The sequence below is a fragment of the Microcaecilia unicolor genome, chromosome 1, assembly GCF_901765095.1.
Source record: "Microcaecilia unicolor chromosome 1, aMicUni1.1, whole genome shotgun sequence".
In the NCBI taxonomy this organism is placed as follows: domain Eukaryota; kingdom Metazoa; phylum Chordata; class Amphibia; order Gymnophiona; family Siphonopidae; genus Microcaecilia; species Microcaecilia unicolor.
This window is the reverse complement of record NC_044031.1, coordinates 19,714,640-19,733,312: the sequence shown is the minus strand read 5'-3', so window position 1 is coordinate 19,733,312 and position 18,673 is coordinate 19,714,640. Positions and strand designations below refer to the sequence as shown.

General features: G+C 45.3%; 1 protein-coding gene across 1 annotated transcript in view; it reads right to left on the bottom strand.

Annotated features, from left to right (window-relative positions):
• The window catches only part of LOC115463459 (gastrula zinc finger protein XlCGF26.1-like), a 39,837-nt gene extending 21,164 nt beyond the window's left edge, over positions 1 to 18,673 (bottom strand). Inside the window, exons 1-2 of the mRNA XM_030193973.1 lie at positions 18,570 to 18,673; positions 17,344 to 17,470 (exon numbers count right to left, since the gene is read on the bottom strand). Coding sequence (XP_030049833.1) covers positions 17,344 to 17,470; positions 18,570 to 18,596 — 154 coding nt within the window. The 5' untranslated portion in view covers positions 18,597 to 18,673. The remainder of the gene's footprint in view (positions 1 to 17,343; positions 17,471 to 18,569) is intronic.

The following is an 18,673-nucleotide window of genomic DNA, read 5'->3' as shown; positions in this document are numbered from 1 at the left end:
GAGTCAAAAGCAATGTTAAAGAGGTGGGCTTTCAGTCTAGATTTAAAGGTGGCCAAGGATGGGGCAAGACATAGGTGCTCAGGAAGTTTATTCCAGGCGTAGGGTGCAGCGAGACAGAAGGCGCAAAGTCTGGAGTTGGCAGTAGTGGAGAAGGGAACAGATAAGAAGGATTTATCCATGGAGCGGAGTGCACGGGAAGGGGTGTAGGGAAGGACGAGTGTGGAGAGATACTGGGGAGCAGCAGAGTGAGTACATTTATAGGTTAGTAGAAGTTATTCCAATTTCTAATTGTTATACCTGGATAACTATAAATTGTTACCTTTTTGCATCATTTCCATATTACTTCATCCTGCATTAAGATCTGAGTCTCTGCTTTACATTTTGTATGTTTAACATTATGGGGCCTAAACCAGGGTTGAAAATGAGATTATTATTGGTTATTTTATTGTTTTCTGTTTGTTGGGGAGGGGGCCATGGATATAATGCTGATCAATGAGTCAATGTGGATATTATTTATTTAGCAAGTGAAAAGACAGTTTTTTTTAATAGGCTAGAATAGAAGCAGGTAGATATTAAGAGCACGACGCAAGTAACATCAGTTCACAAATCAATCCAAGTCTGAAAATGCTCAGCTCTCAGGTAAACTGAGTTCTGTTTTTTCTTTTACCACATAAATTGCCCCTCCTCCGGAGGCCACAGTCACCAGATTCCATGAAACCAAATTAATTGGATTAAGTCACTTGGCACAGGTTCAAAACGCAGTTCTCATGAGAGAACCTTTAAGACAATTCCAGCATAAGAATATGAAATCACAAGCAGACAAGTTCAAAGCACAGTTCAACAAAAGAACCTTTAAGACACTACCAGCATAAAAATATGCAATCACAATGCAAGGACAATTTTGAGTTAGAAGCAGTAGGATGAAGACAGATTAGAAACTTTTATTTTATTTATTTATTGCATTTGTATCCCACATTTTCCCACCTCTTTGCAGGCTCAATGTGGCTTACAATACATCATGAAAAGTGGAAATATATAAGAAGATAGACATTTAATATAACAGAAGGATCTTGGGTAACATGATAACGATAAAACATGATAGAAGTTTGACGAGTAAATACTGTGAGGCAATTCTGGATATTTGTTAGAGGTCAGACCCTCTGCAAGTGAAAAGACAGGTCTGTGACACAGAAGCTCTCACCCTCCCAACCTTTGCCCCTGTCAAATTCTTTTGCAGCGTTGCATCATTTTGATGCTGAAAAAAGGAAGTACTGTGGTTGAACCAGAGGCGATGAAAGTAGCACAACCCAAGAAACATCCCCCAAACAATGACAGATTGATGAAAAGCAGAAAAGTCTTACTGCTCGGAGACTCCATTATCAGAGGCATTAACTTAGGAACACAGTTCAAGGGTTCCAACCTAGTGAAATGCCTTCCAGGATCTTCAGCTACCAGATGTACCGACCAAATACTGAAAGTGATCTGAGAAGAGAGCGAGGCTTCAAATACTGATGTTGTAATTCACCTGGGGACAAATGAATTGGCCAACAATAGCAAGTTTACAGCACAGAGAGCGTTCCAGAAGCTTGGGCAGGGGCTGAAATCTTTGGTTCGGACTGCGGCTTTTTCTGAAGTAATTCCCACATGGGGGAAGGGAGAGGAAAGACTACGCAAAACAGTGGTGTTCAATAAGTGGCTTGAGTCTTGGTGTAAAGAAGAAGGTTTTAGATACATAGGAGCATGGGGAAATACGTGGAAAAATAACAGGCTGTACTGTAATGATCGGCTACATCTTTCTGTGATGGGAAAAAGGATCCTTGGGGAGAAATTCAGACAGTATGTTTCTAGACATTTAAACCAGAAGATGGGGGTGACAAAAGAAAACAAGGGAATTCAGAAACTCACCCCCAGAATAAACATGATGGCAGAGGGAAAAGTCATCTAAATACAGAAAACCACCTACACTCACTCAGACCATCAACTGATCACTGAGTCTACAAGGTCTTTACTTCAGAGCTGACAGGTTCCAATGTAAGAGATTTAGGCCAGGATTCTGTTAGGAGATGACAGATTAAGAGAGACAGTACTATATTATTTCTTTGAGTTTCCCAGATCATGTAGCCCAACCGTTACCCGAAATTTGTACATTATAGAAACATAGAAACATGACGGCAGATAAAGGCCACATGACCCATCCAGTCTGCCCATCCTCTGTAACCCCTAATTCTTCCTGTTCCTAAGCGATCCCACATGCTTATCCCATGCCTTTTTAAATTCTGGAACAGTCCTCAACTCCACCACCTCCACCGGGAGGCCATTCCACGCCTCCATCACCCTTTCTGTGAAATAATACTTCCTTAGGTTGCTCCTAAGCCTATTCCCTCTTAACTTTGTCATATGCCCCCTCATTCCAGAGCTCTCCTTCATTTGGAAAAGGCTCTCTTCCTGTACATACCGTATTTTTCGGACCATAAGACGCACCGGACCATAAGACGCACCTAGGTTTTAGAGGAGGGAAATAGGAAAAAAAAATTTTTCCTTTTTCCCTCCTCTAAAACCTAAGTGCTCCGGTGCGTCTTGTCCGAGTTCGGGATCGCCCTCCCCTACTTACGTGACGCGATGTTCCCTGGTGGTCTAGTGACGTCGGGGCAGGAAAGAGCCCCCTCTTTCCTGCCCAGCGCGCTGCTCTCCGTCCTCCTGACTGGTTCCTGACGGTCTCGGCGAGATTCAAAATGGCCGCCGAGAATCTCGGCGGCCATTTTGAATCTCGCCGAGACCGTCAGGAACCAGTCAGGAGGACGGAGAGCAGCGCGCTGGGCAGGAAAGAGGGGGCTCTTTCCTGCCCCGACGTCACTAGACCACCAGGGAACATCGCGTCACGTAAGTAGGGGAGGGCGATCCCCAACTCGCTACCTTCGGACTATAAGACGCACCCCCCATTTTCCTCCCAAATTTTGGGGGAAAAAAGTGCGTCTTATAGTCCGAAAAATACGGTAAATGCCCTTGAGATATTTAAACGTTTCTATCATGTCTCCCCTCTTCCAGTGTATACAGTGGGGGAAATAAGTATTTGATCCCTTGCTGATTTTGTAAGTGTGCCCACTGACAAAGACATGAGCAGCCCATAATTGAAGGGTAGGTTATTGGTAACAGTGAGAGATAGCACATCACAAATTAAATCCGGAAAATCACATTGTGGAAAGTATATGAATTTATTTGCATTCTGCAGAGGGAAATAAGTATTTGATCCCCCACCAACCAGTAAGAGATCTGGCCCCTACAGACCAGGTAGATGCTCCAAATCAACTCGTTACCTGCATGACAGACAGCTGTCGGCAATGGTCACCTGTATGAAAGACACCTGTCCACAGACTCAGTGAATCAGTCAGACTCTAACCTCTACAAAATGGCCAAGAGCAAGGAGCTGTCTAAGGATGTCAGGGACAAGATCATACACCTGCACAAGGCTGGAATGGGCTACAAAACCATCAGTAAGACGCTGGGCGAGAAGGAGACAACTGTTGGTGCCATAGTAAGAAAATGGAAGAAGTACAAAATGACTGTCAATCGACAAAGATCTGGGGCTCCACGCAAAATCTCACCTCGTGGGGTATCCTTGATCATGAGGAAGGTTAGAAATCAGCCTACAACTACAAGGGGGGAACTTGTCAATGATCTCAAGGCAGCTGGGACCACTGTCACCACGAAAACCATTGGTAACACATTACGACATAACGGATTGCAATCCTGCAGTGCCCGCAAGGTCCCCCTGCTCCGGAAGGCACATGTGACGGCCCGTCTGAAGTTTGCCAGTGAACACCTGGATGATGCCGAGAGTGATTGGGAGAAGGTGCTGTGGTCAGATGAGACAAAAATTGAGCTCTTTGGCATGAACTCAACTCGCCGTGTTTGGAGGAAGAGAAATGCTGCCTATGACCCAAAGAACACCGTCCCCACTGTCAAGCATGGAGGTGGAAATGTTATGTTTTGGGGGTGTTTCTCTGCTAAGGGCACAGGACTACTTCACCGCATCAATGGGAGAATGGATGGGGCCATGTACCGTACAATTCTGAGTGACAACCTCCTTCCCTCCGCCAGGGCCTTAAAAATGGGTTGTGGCTGGGTCTTCCAGCACGACAATGACCCAAAACATACAGCCAAGGCAACAAAGGAGTGGCTCAGGAAGAAGCACATTAGGGTCATGGAGTGGCCTAGCCAGTCACCAGACCTTAATCCCATTGAAAACTTATGGAGGGAGCTGAAGCTGCGAGTTGCCAAGCGACAGCCCAGAACTCTTAATGATTTAGAGATGATCTGCAAAGAGGAGTGGACCAAAATTCCTCCTGACATGTGTGCAAACCTCATCATCAACTACAGAAGACGTCTGACCGCTGTGCTTGCCAACAAGGGTTTTGCCACCAAGTATTAGGTCTTGTTTGCCAGAGGGATCAAATACTTATTTCCCTCTGCAGAATGCAAATAAATTCATATACTTTCCACAATGTGATTTTCCGGATTTAATTTGTGATGTGCTATCTCTCACTGTTACCAATAACCTACCCTTCAATTATGGGCTGCTCATGTCTTTGTCAGTGGGCACACTTACAAAATCAGCAAGGGATCAAATACTTATTTCCCCCACTGTATATGTTGAGGTTCATAAGCCTGTCCCTATAATTTTTGCATTCAAGACCACTTACTAATTTCGTAGCCGCCCTCTGGACCGACTCCATCCTGTTTATATCTTTCCATAGGTGCGGTCTCCAGAACTGCATGCAGTACTCCAAATGAGGCCTCACCAGAGACTTATACAACGGCACTATCACCTCCTTTTACCTGCTGGTCATGCCTCTCTTTACGCACCCAAGCATCCTTCTGGCTTTGACCATCGCTTTTTCTTCCAGTTTGGTAGCTTTAAGGTCATCAGACACAATCACCCCCAAGTCCCGCTCTTCCTTCGTACACTGAAGCACTTCACCCCCTATACTGTACTGTTCCCTCGGATTTTTGCGACCCAAGTGCATGACCCTGCATTTTTTGGGATTAAACCTTAGTTGCCACATATTGGTCCATTCCTCTAGCTTCGCTAGGTCCTTCCTCATGTCATTCACACCCTCCAGGGTGTCCACCCTGTTGCAGAGTTTAGTATCATCCGCAAAGAGACAAACCTTACCTTATACCCTATGAATACTCTTAAGGCTATAAAGGGGGGGGGGGGGGGCTACTGGCACCCAAAGATTCCAGCTGTACATACAGGTGTTAAATGTCCACTACACAAATAAGTTCAATGGCACAACTTGCATGGATGATGAGATGGGCAGCAACTGCCCCAACCTGCCACAGGCGTTATTTCTCCATTCATTCGTAGCGTTGTCTGATTCAATGAAACCCCTAGCTGCTCTGATGAAAAGCAAGTATCTTATCAAAAGGGTGGGTTATATTCATGGTATCGTTACGCTCCTGCTCAACAAAATGAGCAATGAACCAGTTCAAAGCAGCTGCTGATCATACGAAGGCCAGAATTCAGTTGTATATCCAGCGTTTTGCCGAACTCCACTGGCATCATACCTGGAAATTCAAGGCCAAGCCATGTGTGGGCTCCAGCATTGAATTTCCGGGTATATGGAGCCTGCTAACACATATAGCCGATTAAATGCGATATTCAGCAATTAACCAGCTGTAAAGAACCACAGGACTACTTTTTATATGGTCCTATTTATGCCGTTAGGGGCCAGTATTCAAAGTCCCATGACTCTCCAATTTCCTCTGGAGTCTTTCATGAGGTACTTTGTCAAACACCTTCTGAAAATCCAGATACACAATATCAACCGGCTCACTTTTTTTAAATTTTTATTTATTTATTTATAATTTCAACATATTATACAAGCATTCAATCTTGTTCCAGAAAAACAGAGCATATGTGATACACTTAGGAAACAACATAATCTTTCCCCTCTTACTCTGAGAGAGGTAAAGAAAACATAACAATTAAATCTCTTTCTTAGACCACCTATTCAAAACAAGAAAGGGGGGGGTAGGTATAAATGGTGGAAAAACAACAAGAAAAGTATTTTAATCATAGATGGCCTGGTTAACTTCACGCTACTATAATATTAATCCTGATTTTCTCATTATTCAGAAACTATCTGGTTGCTTTCTTCATTTCTAGGAAAACTTTTAACTGTTCCGGTTCAAAAAACACGTATTTTTTATCTAAGTAATTTATCAAACATTTACATGGATAAGACAAAATAAATCTTGCCCCCAACAGTCGAGTTTCTTCTCTATAGGCTAGGAAAGCCTTCCTTCTATCTTGTGTGGTTTTCACCACGTCTGGGTAGATCCATATCTTATCTCCAAGAAACATTTTAGCTGCATTTTTAAAGGACATTTTCAGTATGGCATTCACATCCTGCTCGAAGACTAATGAAACAAGCAAGGTCTTCCTAACTAAGATTTCAGTTGCTGATTGTTCTAAGAAGGCAGTTAAATTTTGCAAGTCTCCAGCAGCCTTCAATTTTTCTCCCCTTTTTAAATCTGGTAAGTAATATATTTTATTAACTGGGGGAATCAACTCTGGGGAGTACAGAAGGTTTTCCACCAGGAACTTTTTAAACAAATCCTTCACATTAATTTCATAGGAAACTGGAAAGTTTAAGAACCTCAGGTTAAAACGTCTGTTATAGTTTTCAAACTGTTCTATCTTTCGATGGATTACCATTTTATCCTTTATAAGCAAATCGGATTTTTCTTTTAAAGTCAATAAATCCTGTTGAACGGCTATATTAGTTTTTTCAGATTCTTTTTTGAATGTGTCCAACGCTGAGGTTACCAAATCTAATTTACTCACAATTGGGGTCACAACAGAAGTCAGCATTTGTATCGCCTCCCAGATAGTGTCCAAAGTTACCGCCTCGGGAGCCTTTAGCTCCACTTTGTTCTGTTCTCCCAGAGCCTCGTCTCGGGTTCCGGTGGAAAGGTCATCTGTTGCGCCATCTTCAGACGCCTCTAGAAGTCCTAACCCGCTTCTGAGGCCTGCTGGACAAGGCGGGGGATTAATCTCCGGCGAGGATAATGATGTCTCCGCTCCCCGTGGGAAAGACGATCCACCCGCGTCTCCCACTGCGGGAGACTGACTCGAGCCGGTCTGTCGTGTGCTGGTGGCATACTTCTTCATCGTCGTCTGCACCAGAGCGGTTTCGGAGTTCACCACCGGTAAACCCCTTACTACTCCTTTCCTTTTGGTGTGTGGCATTTTTTTTTTTTTTAGGTAACTTTGCTGCAATAATCGTCTTCACCTTGGGAAAAGTCAGCGACGGTGTTGAGCGTCTACCAGTCCGTCCGCCATCTTGACACGCCCCCCCAACCGGCTCACTTTTATCCACATGTTTGTTCAACCCTTCAAAGAAATGTAGTAGATTGGTGAGGCAAGATTTCCCTTCACTAAATCCATGTTGGCTTTGTCTCATTAATCCATGCTTTTGAATGGTTAGCATGTGCTAAAAACACTAACATGCCTCTAGCGTGGCTTAGTAAACAGATTGTGAGCCCTCCAGGGCCAGGGAAATACCCAGTGTACCTGACTGTAACTCACATTGAGGTACTACTGAACAAGATGTGAGCAAAATCCAAATAAATAAATAAATAAATATTGCAAAAGTAAACAACAAGTTCTACAGAGTACATCCAAAACTTAATTTTTATTTCCACATTTCCATCTTCCAAAATTCTAGACAGCAGATGTACACATCAGTGGGGCCCAAAGCACTCCAAAACAAGTAAAGTCAGAAACAACACACTTTCTTCCTAACTGTTCAACCTTTGGGTTTAAAAAGCAAACCATGTGCACATACTACTACTACTACTAATTGACATTTCTAAAGCGCTACTAGGGTTACGTAGCGCTGTACAATTTAAACATGGAAAGACAGTCCCTGCTCAAGGAGCTTACAATCTAAAAGACAGGTGTACAATCTAAAGACAAGTGTACAATCTAAAGACAAGTGAAGAGTCCGTCTGATAGGGCATACTATATTACACGAAAGGTTAGGTCTGGATAAACGAATTAAAACAAAAGTTTAAAGCAAATGTCCTTAATATGTAATACTTGGTAGCAGTGCATTTTTACTAGCAAAAAAGGTGCTGGTACTCAAATGCCAGGCCACCCTTCAGGGGTGAGGTGATCACTGAGGAACCCACCCCACAATAGCCAGGCCCCCTGCAACCAGTCACAGAATCTATGACAAGGCAGAATTGGTGTGTAGAACCTGAGCTCTTTCATTAAAACTTGGGCTCCATGGGTCAATTTTAGCAGACAGCGGAAAAGGTGCCGGTACTCAGTACCCCCAAGTACCCCCTCAAAAAAAGCCCTGCTTGGTAGCAATAATGAAACAGTGATGGAATATTCGCATAGCAAGCAGCCTGAGCCAACAGATTTATTTTCCACTGAACATAATTAACTTTGTATGAACTTGGCAGCTAACAGTATGCTGAACTGGACAATGTTCAGCACTGGAACCAATCCGCAGAGAGAAATAACTTTACATAAATTATAAATATGTTTATTTTAAAAAGTGTTTTTTTTTTTAAATTTTTTGTATGAACTCTAAACCTAAGTGCTTTTGCCTTTAATAAGAGTTTGATTACATATGCTGCACGTTTCCTAAGGTTTTGTTAAATGATGTGCAATGATTGAAAAACTGGGACTAAAGTTTAGACTGATCTGGTCTGTGAGTGTCCTCTGAAAACATATCAGCACACACAAAACATTTTTAAAAATTAAAACAAATATTTTTTTAAATAAACATATTTATAATTTATATAAAGTTATTTCTCTCTGTGGATGTGGAGGGAGTGGCCTAGTGGTTAGGGTGGTGGACTTTGGTCCTGGGGAACTGAGTTCGATTCCCGGCACAGGCAGCTCCTTGTGACTCTGGGCAAGTCACTTAACCCTCCATTGCCCGCCGCATTGAGCCTGCCATGGGTGGGAAAGCGCGGGGTACAAATGTAACAAAAATAAAATTAGTTGCAATCCTGATTAATCAGTTTTCTCATTTGTGAATTTGAGAACGGAACAATGTTGGCACATTTAGACTAACTCTGGACAGTATTTCTGCATGAAGGAAGCCCTTCTCTCATTAGTCAATACCTCTCTGTGAAATAGTAGTAATAAAAAGGGCAAGTGCATTTTTACAATATACCACTGCATTCCACAAAATAAAAGGAGCAAGTTCCCACATGCCATCTTTTTCTTTTGATGTAGGCACCGGAAAAAAAAAGATGTTAAATGCTCCCAGGATGGGAGCTGAGATTGGGAGGCGGGGCTGGTGTTTGGGTGGTGGGGCTAGTTCTGGGCAAGACTTCTACGGTCATCTGTGTCCTGAAAATGGCAGATACAAATCAAGGTAAGGTATACACAAGAAGTAGCACATATGAGTTTATCTTGTTGGGCAGACTAGATGGACTGTGCAGGTCTTTTTCTGCCATCATCTACTATGTTATATGCTATGTTTCAACCTAATTAATGTTGTTTAAAAAATTGTACTTATAAATAGTAAGTCTGATTGTTAAGCACCTGATTCTCATAATATGATGTCTGTTTTGGTGGCCCTTTACTAGGTGAAAACATCATTTAACAAATGGCTAGAAATGTAAGGAGGGGTGACAACAATTTCTTCAGGTATATTAGTGAAAGGAGGAAGACTAAAAAGGGAATTGTGAGACTGAAACATGCTGCGGACCGCTATGTGGATAATGATGAAGAAAAAATAAATTTGCTAAACAAATACTTTTGTTCTGTTTTCACTGAAGAAAATCCTGGAGAAGGACCATGATTGCCTGGCAAAAGTACATATGAGAATGGAGTAGATATAGCACCGTTCACGGAAGAGAGTGTGTATGAACAACTTGAAAATCTAAAGGTGGACAAAGCCGTGGGACCGGACGGGATCCACCCCAGGATATTGAGGGAGCTCAGAGAGGTTCTGGCGGGTCCTCTTAAAGATTTGTTTAATAAATCCTTGGAGACGGGAGAGGTTCCATGGGATTGGAGAACAGCGGAGGTGGTCCCTCTTCACAAAAGTGGTGATATGGAAGAAGCTGGAAACTACAGGCCGGTAAGCCTCACTTCGTTATTGGAAAAGTAATGGAAGCGATGCTGAAGGAAAGGATAGTGAATTTCCTGGAAGCCAATAAGTTGCAAGATCCGAGACAACATGGTTTTACCAAAGGTAAATCATGCCAAACGAATCTCATTGAATTCTTTGACTGGGTGACAGGAGAATTGAATCAGGGATGTGCTATAGACGTAATCTACTTAGATTTCAGCAAAGCTTTTGACACGGTTCCCCACAGGAGGCTCTTGAATAAACTTGACAGGCTGAAGATAGGACCCGAAGTGGTGAACTGGATTAGGAACTGGTTGACGAACAGACGCCAAAGGGTGGTGGTTAATGGAATTTGCTCGGAGGAGGGAAAGGTGAGTAGTGGAGTGCCTCGGGGATCGGAGCTGGGGCCGATTCTGTTTAATATATTTGTGAGTGACATTGCCGAAGGGTTAGAAGGTAAAGTTTACCTTTTTTGCGGATGATACTAAGATTTGTAACAGAGTGGACACCCGGGAGGGAGTGGAAAATATGAAAAAGGATCTGCAGAAGCTAGAAGAATGGACTAAGGTTTGGCAATTAAAATTCAATGCGAAGAAATGCAAAGTGATGCACTTAGGGAGTAGAAATCCACGGGAGATGTGTGTTAGGTGGTGAGAGTCTGATATGTACAGACGGGGAGAGGGATCTTGGGGTGATATTATCTGAGGATCTGAAGTCGACGAAATAGTGTGACAAGGCGGTGGCCGTAGCTAGAAGGTTGCTAGGCTTTATAGAGAGAGGTGTGACCAGCAGAAGAAAAGAGGTTTTAATGCCCCTGTATAAGTCGTTGGTGAGGCCCCACCTGGAGTTTTGTGTTCAGTTTTGGAGGCCGTATCTTGCTAAGGATGTAAAAAGAATTGAAGCGGTGCAAAGAAAAGAATTGAAGCGGTGCAAAGAAAAGCTACAAGAATGGTATGGGATTTGCGTTACAAGACGTATGAGGAGAGACTTGCTGACCTGAACATGTATAACCTTGGAGGAAAGGAGAAACAGGGGTGATATGATACAGACGTTCAAATATTTGAAAGGTATTAATCCGCAAACGAACCTTCTCCGTAGATGGGAAGGCAGTAGAACTAGAGGACATGAAATGAGATTGAAGGGGGGCAGACTCAAGAAAAATGTCAGGAAGTATTTTTTCATGGAGAGAGTGGTGGATACTTGGAATGCCCTCCCGCGGGAGGCGGTGGACATGAAAACGGTAACGGAATTCAAAAATGCATGGGATAAACATAAAGGAATCCGGTTCAGAAGGAATGGATCCTCAGAAGCTTAGCAGAGATTGGGTGGCAGAGCCAGTGGTGGGAGGCGGGGCTAGTGCTGGGCAGACTTCTGTGCCCTGAAATGGCAGATACAAATCAAGATCAGGTATACACAAAAAGTAGCACATATGAGTTTATCTTGTTGGGCAGAATGGATGGACTGTGCAGGTCTTTCTCTGTCGTCATCTACTATGTTACTATCCTGCTTATTTTCGAAGGAGAAGGCCAGCCATCTTCTGACACAAATCGGGAGATGGCTGGCCTTCTCCTAAGGATGGCCAAATCAGTATAATCGAAAGCCGATTTTGGCCGGCTTCAACTACTTTCCGTCACAGGGCTGGCCAAAGTTCAAGGGGGCGTGTCGGAAGTGTACCAAAGGTGGGACGGGGGCGTGGTTAAGAGATAGCGGCCTCGGCCAATAATGGAAAAAAGAAGGCCAGCTCTGACGAGCATTTGGCCGACTTTACTTGGCAGTGGCTTAGGAAGGGGGGGGGGCGGTGGGGTGGTCCGCCCCGGGTGCACGCCGCCGGGGGGAGTGTCATCTCCATTGGTTCCTTGCTCCCTCTGCCCCGGAACAGGTTACTTCCTGTTCCGGGGCAGAGAGAGCAAGGAACCAGTGGAGCCGACGCAGCTTCCAGCGACGTGGACTCGGGGGCGGATCGGCCCTGCCCCTCGCTTCTAAAGTAACAATGCGCTCCGGGGGGGGGGGAGGGTGCGCCATGCTGCACCTGGGGGGCGGGGGTGCGCAGCGACGACCCGCCCCGGGTGTCAGCCGCCCTCGCTACGGCACTGTTACTTGGTCTTTTTTTGTTCATGACCAAGCCTCAAAAATGTGTCCTACATGACCAGATGACCACCGGAGGGAATCGGGGATCACTTCCCCTTACTCCCCCAGTGGTCACCAACCCCCTCCCAGCCAAAAAAAAAAAAATTTAAAAACATTTTTATGCCAACCTCAAATGTCATACCCAGCTCCATGACAGCATTATGCAGGTTGCTGGAGCAGTTTTTAGTGGGTACTGCAGTGCATTTCAGGCAGGCGGACCCAGGCCCATTCCCCCACTACCCGTTACACTTGTGGTGGTAAATGGGAGCCCTCCAAAACTCACCAGAAACCTACTGTACCCACATCTAGGTGCCCCCCTTCACCCGTAAGGGCTATGGTAGTGGTGTACAGTTGTGGGGAGTGGGTTTTGGGGGGCTCAGCACCGAAGGTAAGGGAGCTATGTACCTGGGATCAATTTGTGAAGTCCACTGCAGTGCCCCCTAGGGTGCCCGGTTGGTGTCCTGGCATGTGAGGGGGACCAGTGCACTACAAATGCTGGCTCCAGGGGCATAATCGAACGGGGCCGGCCATCTCTAACGCTGGCCCCGTCAAGCGGCGTACCCGACTCTATTATCGAAACAAGATGGTTGGCCATCTTTTGTTTCGATAATACAGTCGGGGCCAGCCAAATCTCAACATTTGGCCTGCCCTTAGAGATCGCCAGCGTTAGAGATGGCCGCCATTGGTTTTCGCTGATAATGGAAACTAATGGCGGCCATCTCAAGCCCGGCCAAATCCAAGGCATTTGGTCGTGGGAGTATGTTACTATCTCTGCACGGTTACAGGAGTTTCTATAACCAGCCCCTCCAAATAACACAATGCTTTACAATTTTGAACTAATTACTACTCTAACCGATACTTCCTCTGTATGCATCCATATGCTTTACAAGCTGGCATGATTGAAAATATAAGTGAGATCAAATAAAAATGCTACCAACAATAAAGAATTACAACGTGGATAGATCAGCTCATAGGTTTGCTTGGTGCCGTCATCTACTACGTTACTCTATGTATGTATGTATGTTTTGTTTTGGGTGAATGGGGATGACGGCTGCAAGGAAGAGAGGGAAAAGAGAGACAAACCAAATTGGCTTCAGCTTTTTGATGTCATACCGTCTCCGCTAACCTCCTTTCCTGGGGATGAATTGAACAGGGTTGATCTGCCATATAAGGAAATTTTTCCCATAAAGACAGATTCCCTTAAATGGCAGACTGATTCTGCTCAACTGCATCCCAGGATATATCAGGCAGAGGCCAAGTGCTGCTATTTTCATATATGGTGACACCATGGCAGGAGTGAGTGGACATCATTCCTGCCTAATTAAGATACAGGGGTCTCAGGGATCTAGGGGAGGCTTTGGAGGTGTGGGGGGCAGCTAGACACCGGAGAATTGTTTATTTACGTCAGGGGAAGAGGGGTCTGATTGAGGGAGAGAAGGAGGGGTTCCACTAGATACCAGGGATTTTCTTTAAATTGGAGGGGTCAAATTGGGTCAGGGTGGGAGGGAGATTGGTCCTCGTGTCTTGAATAGTTGCTTTGCTATAATTTTCATAAGAGGAAATCCCTTAATGCAAAGGATCTTTCTTTCAAATATACTCAGGGGTCATTGCAGGCAGTGGGTCGGGTCAGGACAAGTCAGGTTGGGGGGGGGGGGGGGGGGAGATCAGGCTAATGGAGGCCCCTAGCTATTTTGTTTTTAATGTCTTCCCAGAATACTACGATTTTATGATTTACAAGCATTTTCGAACAATCTAGGCACAAACATTCACGCCAGCTCTATGGATGCTATAAGTGGTTGAGCATAGGCGGTCGGTGGCCCAACTGTTTGGGGAGGCTAAAGGGGGTGGGGTTGGGGGCAGAGCTTAAACCCATAATTGTCACCCAGCATCAAGCACCCCTTCCTCCCACCCACCTAGCACCAGGCAGGCAGGCACCCCTCCCTCCCTCCCACCCACCCATCAGGCCTGCCTGCCTTCCTTCCTTCCTCCCACCCAGCAACATCAGGCCTTCCTCCTTCCCTCCCTCCCACCGAGCACCAGGTCCAGTTCCCGGGACCAGCGCTTGAGAGACAGAATGAAGGGAAGCTGAAGGCGCGCCGAGCCAGCACGCGTTTCACTGGTGCTGATGTGCTGTGTTGCTGCCGACGCCGCCTTCCCTTAAACCCGAGCAGGTATCAAGTTTTACATTTTGGAGGGGGGGGGGGCAGGAGGCAGGCAGCAAAGGTCACAACTGGGCTGGGGAGGCTTAGCCTCCCCAAGCCTCTTATACGGGGCACCTATGTGGTTGAGCCTACATTACCTGCGTCTATTTGTGTTGCTCTGCTAGATTTGGTACAGGAAAGGAGGTGTCATCTTCCTTTACAGAATAATCTCCAAATAAACACCTTCTTGGTGCTTAAAATTATTTGCCCCTTTATCAACTTCCCTTCTACATATCAGGGGCGTAGCCAGACCTCGGCAGGAGGGGGGTCCAAAGCCCGAGGTGGGGGGGGGCACATTTTAGCCCGCCTCCCCCAGCCACCGACCCTCCCACGCCACTTTCGACCCCCACCCCACCGCCAGGTACCTTTGCTGGCAAGGGTCCCCAACCCCCGCCAGCAAAGGTACCTGGCGGCAGCAGGATGTAGGTCCAACGTTGCAGGGGAGGGTTGGTGGGGGGGGGGTCGAAAGTAGAGGGGGCCAGGGCTAAATCTGTGGGGGCCCATGCCCCGTGGCCCCACCTAGGTACGCCCCTGCTACATGTATACACAGCCACTGAATACAGGAAAAAAGTGCTCTCACCGGTGCATTACTTTATCATGTACCATCACAGGTGAATTAGAGGCCTAGTGTAGTTCTCTAACCTTTCGTTGTGTTTCAATAATAGACTTTGACTTATTCTGGTACTTGGAGACGGGAAGGAGGATCATTAATGGAGAGAGGAATGACCTGGTTACGCCCCAGCCATTTCAATTGAAAGGGTCAGAATTCTTGGCCCTTTTCATGGCATCGGAGGAGACCAGGGGCCCCGACCTTAATATTTCTCTCTAGAGACTGCTGTAAATCCTCTAAAGTGGTATGAAGGAAGCCAAGTCCTCGCATACTGAAGTTTCATTCCCAAGAGGTGGAGAAGACCAGCAGGATCAAGGTTTAAAAGAGCAGCAACCAAGACTGATTCTTGGAGGACATGACATGGTTTTTAAGGTCCTGACCTGCTCTTTCCCTGTAATTAACACATGGAAGCAGCAGTTAATGATGATTTCTCATATTACTCTTATTTAGTGATCCTGGAGACAATTCTGCAGTTTTAAGAGCAACTCACAGTGCCAGAGGAAAGATTTTTTTTGTATTGGTCTGAAAGGCTGCGTCACTGTAACCTATTACAGCCAGTTCCAAGAGCTAGAGGAGGATCTGTACCTGATTTAAAGGGGAGGAAACACACAGGAAACACTGGATGATCTTATGGTCCCGCAGTCCTGACCTCACACTTTCATCCTAAGTTTGAGACTCTTCCAACAAAAAAAAAAAAGCTCCAAACCAAAATATATATAAGGAAGGAAAATGTTAAAAACCAAAGCCAACCCAATAAGGCTGCAATCATGGGAAACTGAGAACTCCTTAGCTCCAAAAGTAGTACCGATACATGAAAGAGAGGACATTCAGACCCCCTTTTACTAAGGCGCACTCACGTTCTTGGCATTCCTATGGGCGTCTCTAACATTTAGCGTGCCTTAGTAAAAGGAACATAGTCCCGTTAGTCTTTAAGTCCTAGGAGCTGGGTTTTATATGAATCTGCCACCTTTGTGGCTAATCATAACACTCTGCACCGTCATTGAACCTCTCAATAAAATGCATGGGAATCTCAAATACATACGTGGCATAAATCCCAATATCTTGAAATAAGCTGATACAACCGACCCAGTATAAATGTCAATTATACAGTCCTTATCTTGAGAAAGAAAGTTGGGTTAAGTACATAAGTAATGCCACACTGGGAAAAGACTAAAGGTCCATCGAGCCCAGCATCCTGTCCACGACAGCGGCCAATCCAGGCCAAGGGCACCTGGCAAGCTTCCCAAACGTACAAACATTCTATACATGTTATTCCTGGAATTGTGGATTTTTCCCAAGTCCATTTAGTAGTGGTTTATGGACTTGTCCTTTAGGAAACCGTCTAACCCCTTTTTAAACTCTGCTAAGCTAACCGCCTTCACCACATTCTCCGGCAACGAATTCCAGAGTTTAATTACGCGTTGAAGAAATATTTTCTCTGATTTCTTTTAAATTTACTACACTGTAGTTTCATCGCATGCCCCCTAGTCCTAGTAGTTTTGGAAAGCGTGAACAGACGCTTCACATCCACCCGTTCCACTCCACTCATTATTTTATATACCTCTATCATGTCTCCCCTCAGCTGTCTCTTCTCCAAGCTGAATAGCCCTAGCCTCCTTAATCTTTCTTCATAGGGAAGTCGTCCCATCCCCGCTATCATTTTAGTCGCCCTTCGCTGCACCTTTTCCAATTCTACTATATCTTTTTTGAGATGCGGCGTCCAGAATTGAACACAATACTCAAGGTGCGGTCGCACCATGGAGCGATACAACGGCATTATAACATCCTCACACCTGTTTTCCATACCTTTCCTAATAATACCCAACATTCTATTCGCTTTCCTAGCCGCAGCAGCACACTGAGCAGAAGGTTTCAGTGTATTATCGACGACGACACCCAGATCCCTTTCTTGGTCCGTAACTCCTAACGTGGAACCTTGCATGACGTAGCTATAATTCGGGTTCTTTTTTCCCCACATGCATCACCTTGCACTTGCTCACATTAAACGTCATCTGCCATTTAGCCGCCCAGTCTCCCAGTCTCGTAAGGTCCTTCTGTAATTTTTCACAATCCTGTTGCGAGTCAACGACTTTGAATAACTTTGTGTCATCAGCAAATGTAATTACCTCGCTAGTTACTCCCTTTGGTTTTTTGTTTCCCTTAAGACTGAGAGCAGGGCCGAAACAAATCCTGATCATACTTAGAAGTTTCTGGAGTGGAGGAGCTACAGAAAAATGTATCGAGTTATTTTTAGTAAATCAGATGCTGTTACTTCAAATGCAGATAATACAATCCTTACCCAGTGAGATCAGGGTCTTGTAATTCTCCTTCATCACCTCCCTGTAAAGCTCCTTCTGCCCTTCATCTAAATACTCCCACTCCTCCTGGGAGAAAGAGACAGCGATGTCCTCAAATGTCATCGGCACCTGAAACACAAACCAGAAACCACTGAGGGACACGTGGAGGTGGTCAGAATGCATTAGGTTTCAGCCGGCTTCATTCTCCTGACATTTTGTTTTTATTATTATTACATTTGTACCCCGCGCTTTCCCACACAATGCAGGCTCAATGCGGCTTACATAGTAATTTGAAATACAAAGTTAATAGAATTTTAGTAAAATATCAGTAGTAAAACAATGTAAAGTTGAGCTTAGTAGCGTATGATAAGTTGAGCTAGATAATATATGACTAGGATAAAAGAGGGTAGACAGGATAGGATCGTGTAATTTGGGAGAAAGGGTAAGGAGGGATAAAATTAAGGGGAGATGGAAAGAGAAGGATGAGAGGTTGGTATTTAAGTCAGAACAGAATTGGGAGTGGAAGTTGGCGAGATTAGGTTGGGGCATTTGGGTAGGCTTGCTTAAAGAGATGAGCTTTCAGTATTTTTCTAAAGGGCAAGAAGTCGTTTATATTAATCGGATTGGTCTGGGTAGAGCGTTCCAAAGCTTTTTTTTTTTTACGATGGAAGACCATAGTAACATTGTAGATGACGGCAGAAAAAGACCTGCACGGTCCATCCAGTCTGCCCAAGATAAACTCATGTGTATACCTTACCTTGATTTGTACCTGTCTTTCTCAGGGCACAGACCGTATAAGTCTGCCCAGCAGTTTTTCCTGCCTCCCAACCACCTGTCCCGCCTTCCATCACCGGCTCTGGCACAGACCGTATAAAAGTCTGCCCTCCCCTATCCTCGCCTCCCAACCACCAACCCCTCTTCCCCCCACCTGCTCTGCAGGAACTGTGTTTGTTCCTAAAGTCACCAGGGGTTTCCCTTTCTCGCCACAATCGTTCAGTTCAGTAATTGAACCACCACCACCCACAAACTGCTCCACCCCAGAGCAACTACCCCCTCCCCCCCCCCAGGAAGAAGAGCCCCAGGGGCTGCAGAGGACTAAAAAGCAGAACTGTCATTTCTGAAGCCCAAGGAATGAACAGAACCAGACTCTTTTCTTCTTCTGCTTGCCTCATGCAATATGTGTGCCTGAGAGGCTGGATCATGGCATCCCCTGCTGCCCACCTCCTACCTGCTGAGCAGAAAGTCCTGCAGCCATTCTCCTGCCCTGGCTCCCTCTCTTCCTCCCTGCAGGGTCCCCTGGCAGTGTTGGGCTTTGCTGGGTCACTGCTGGCT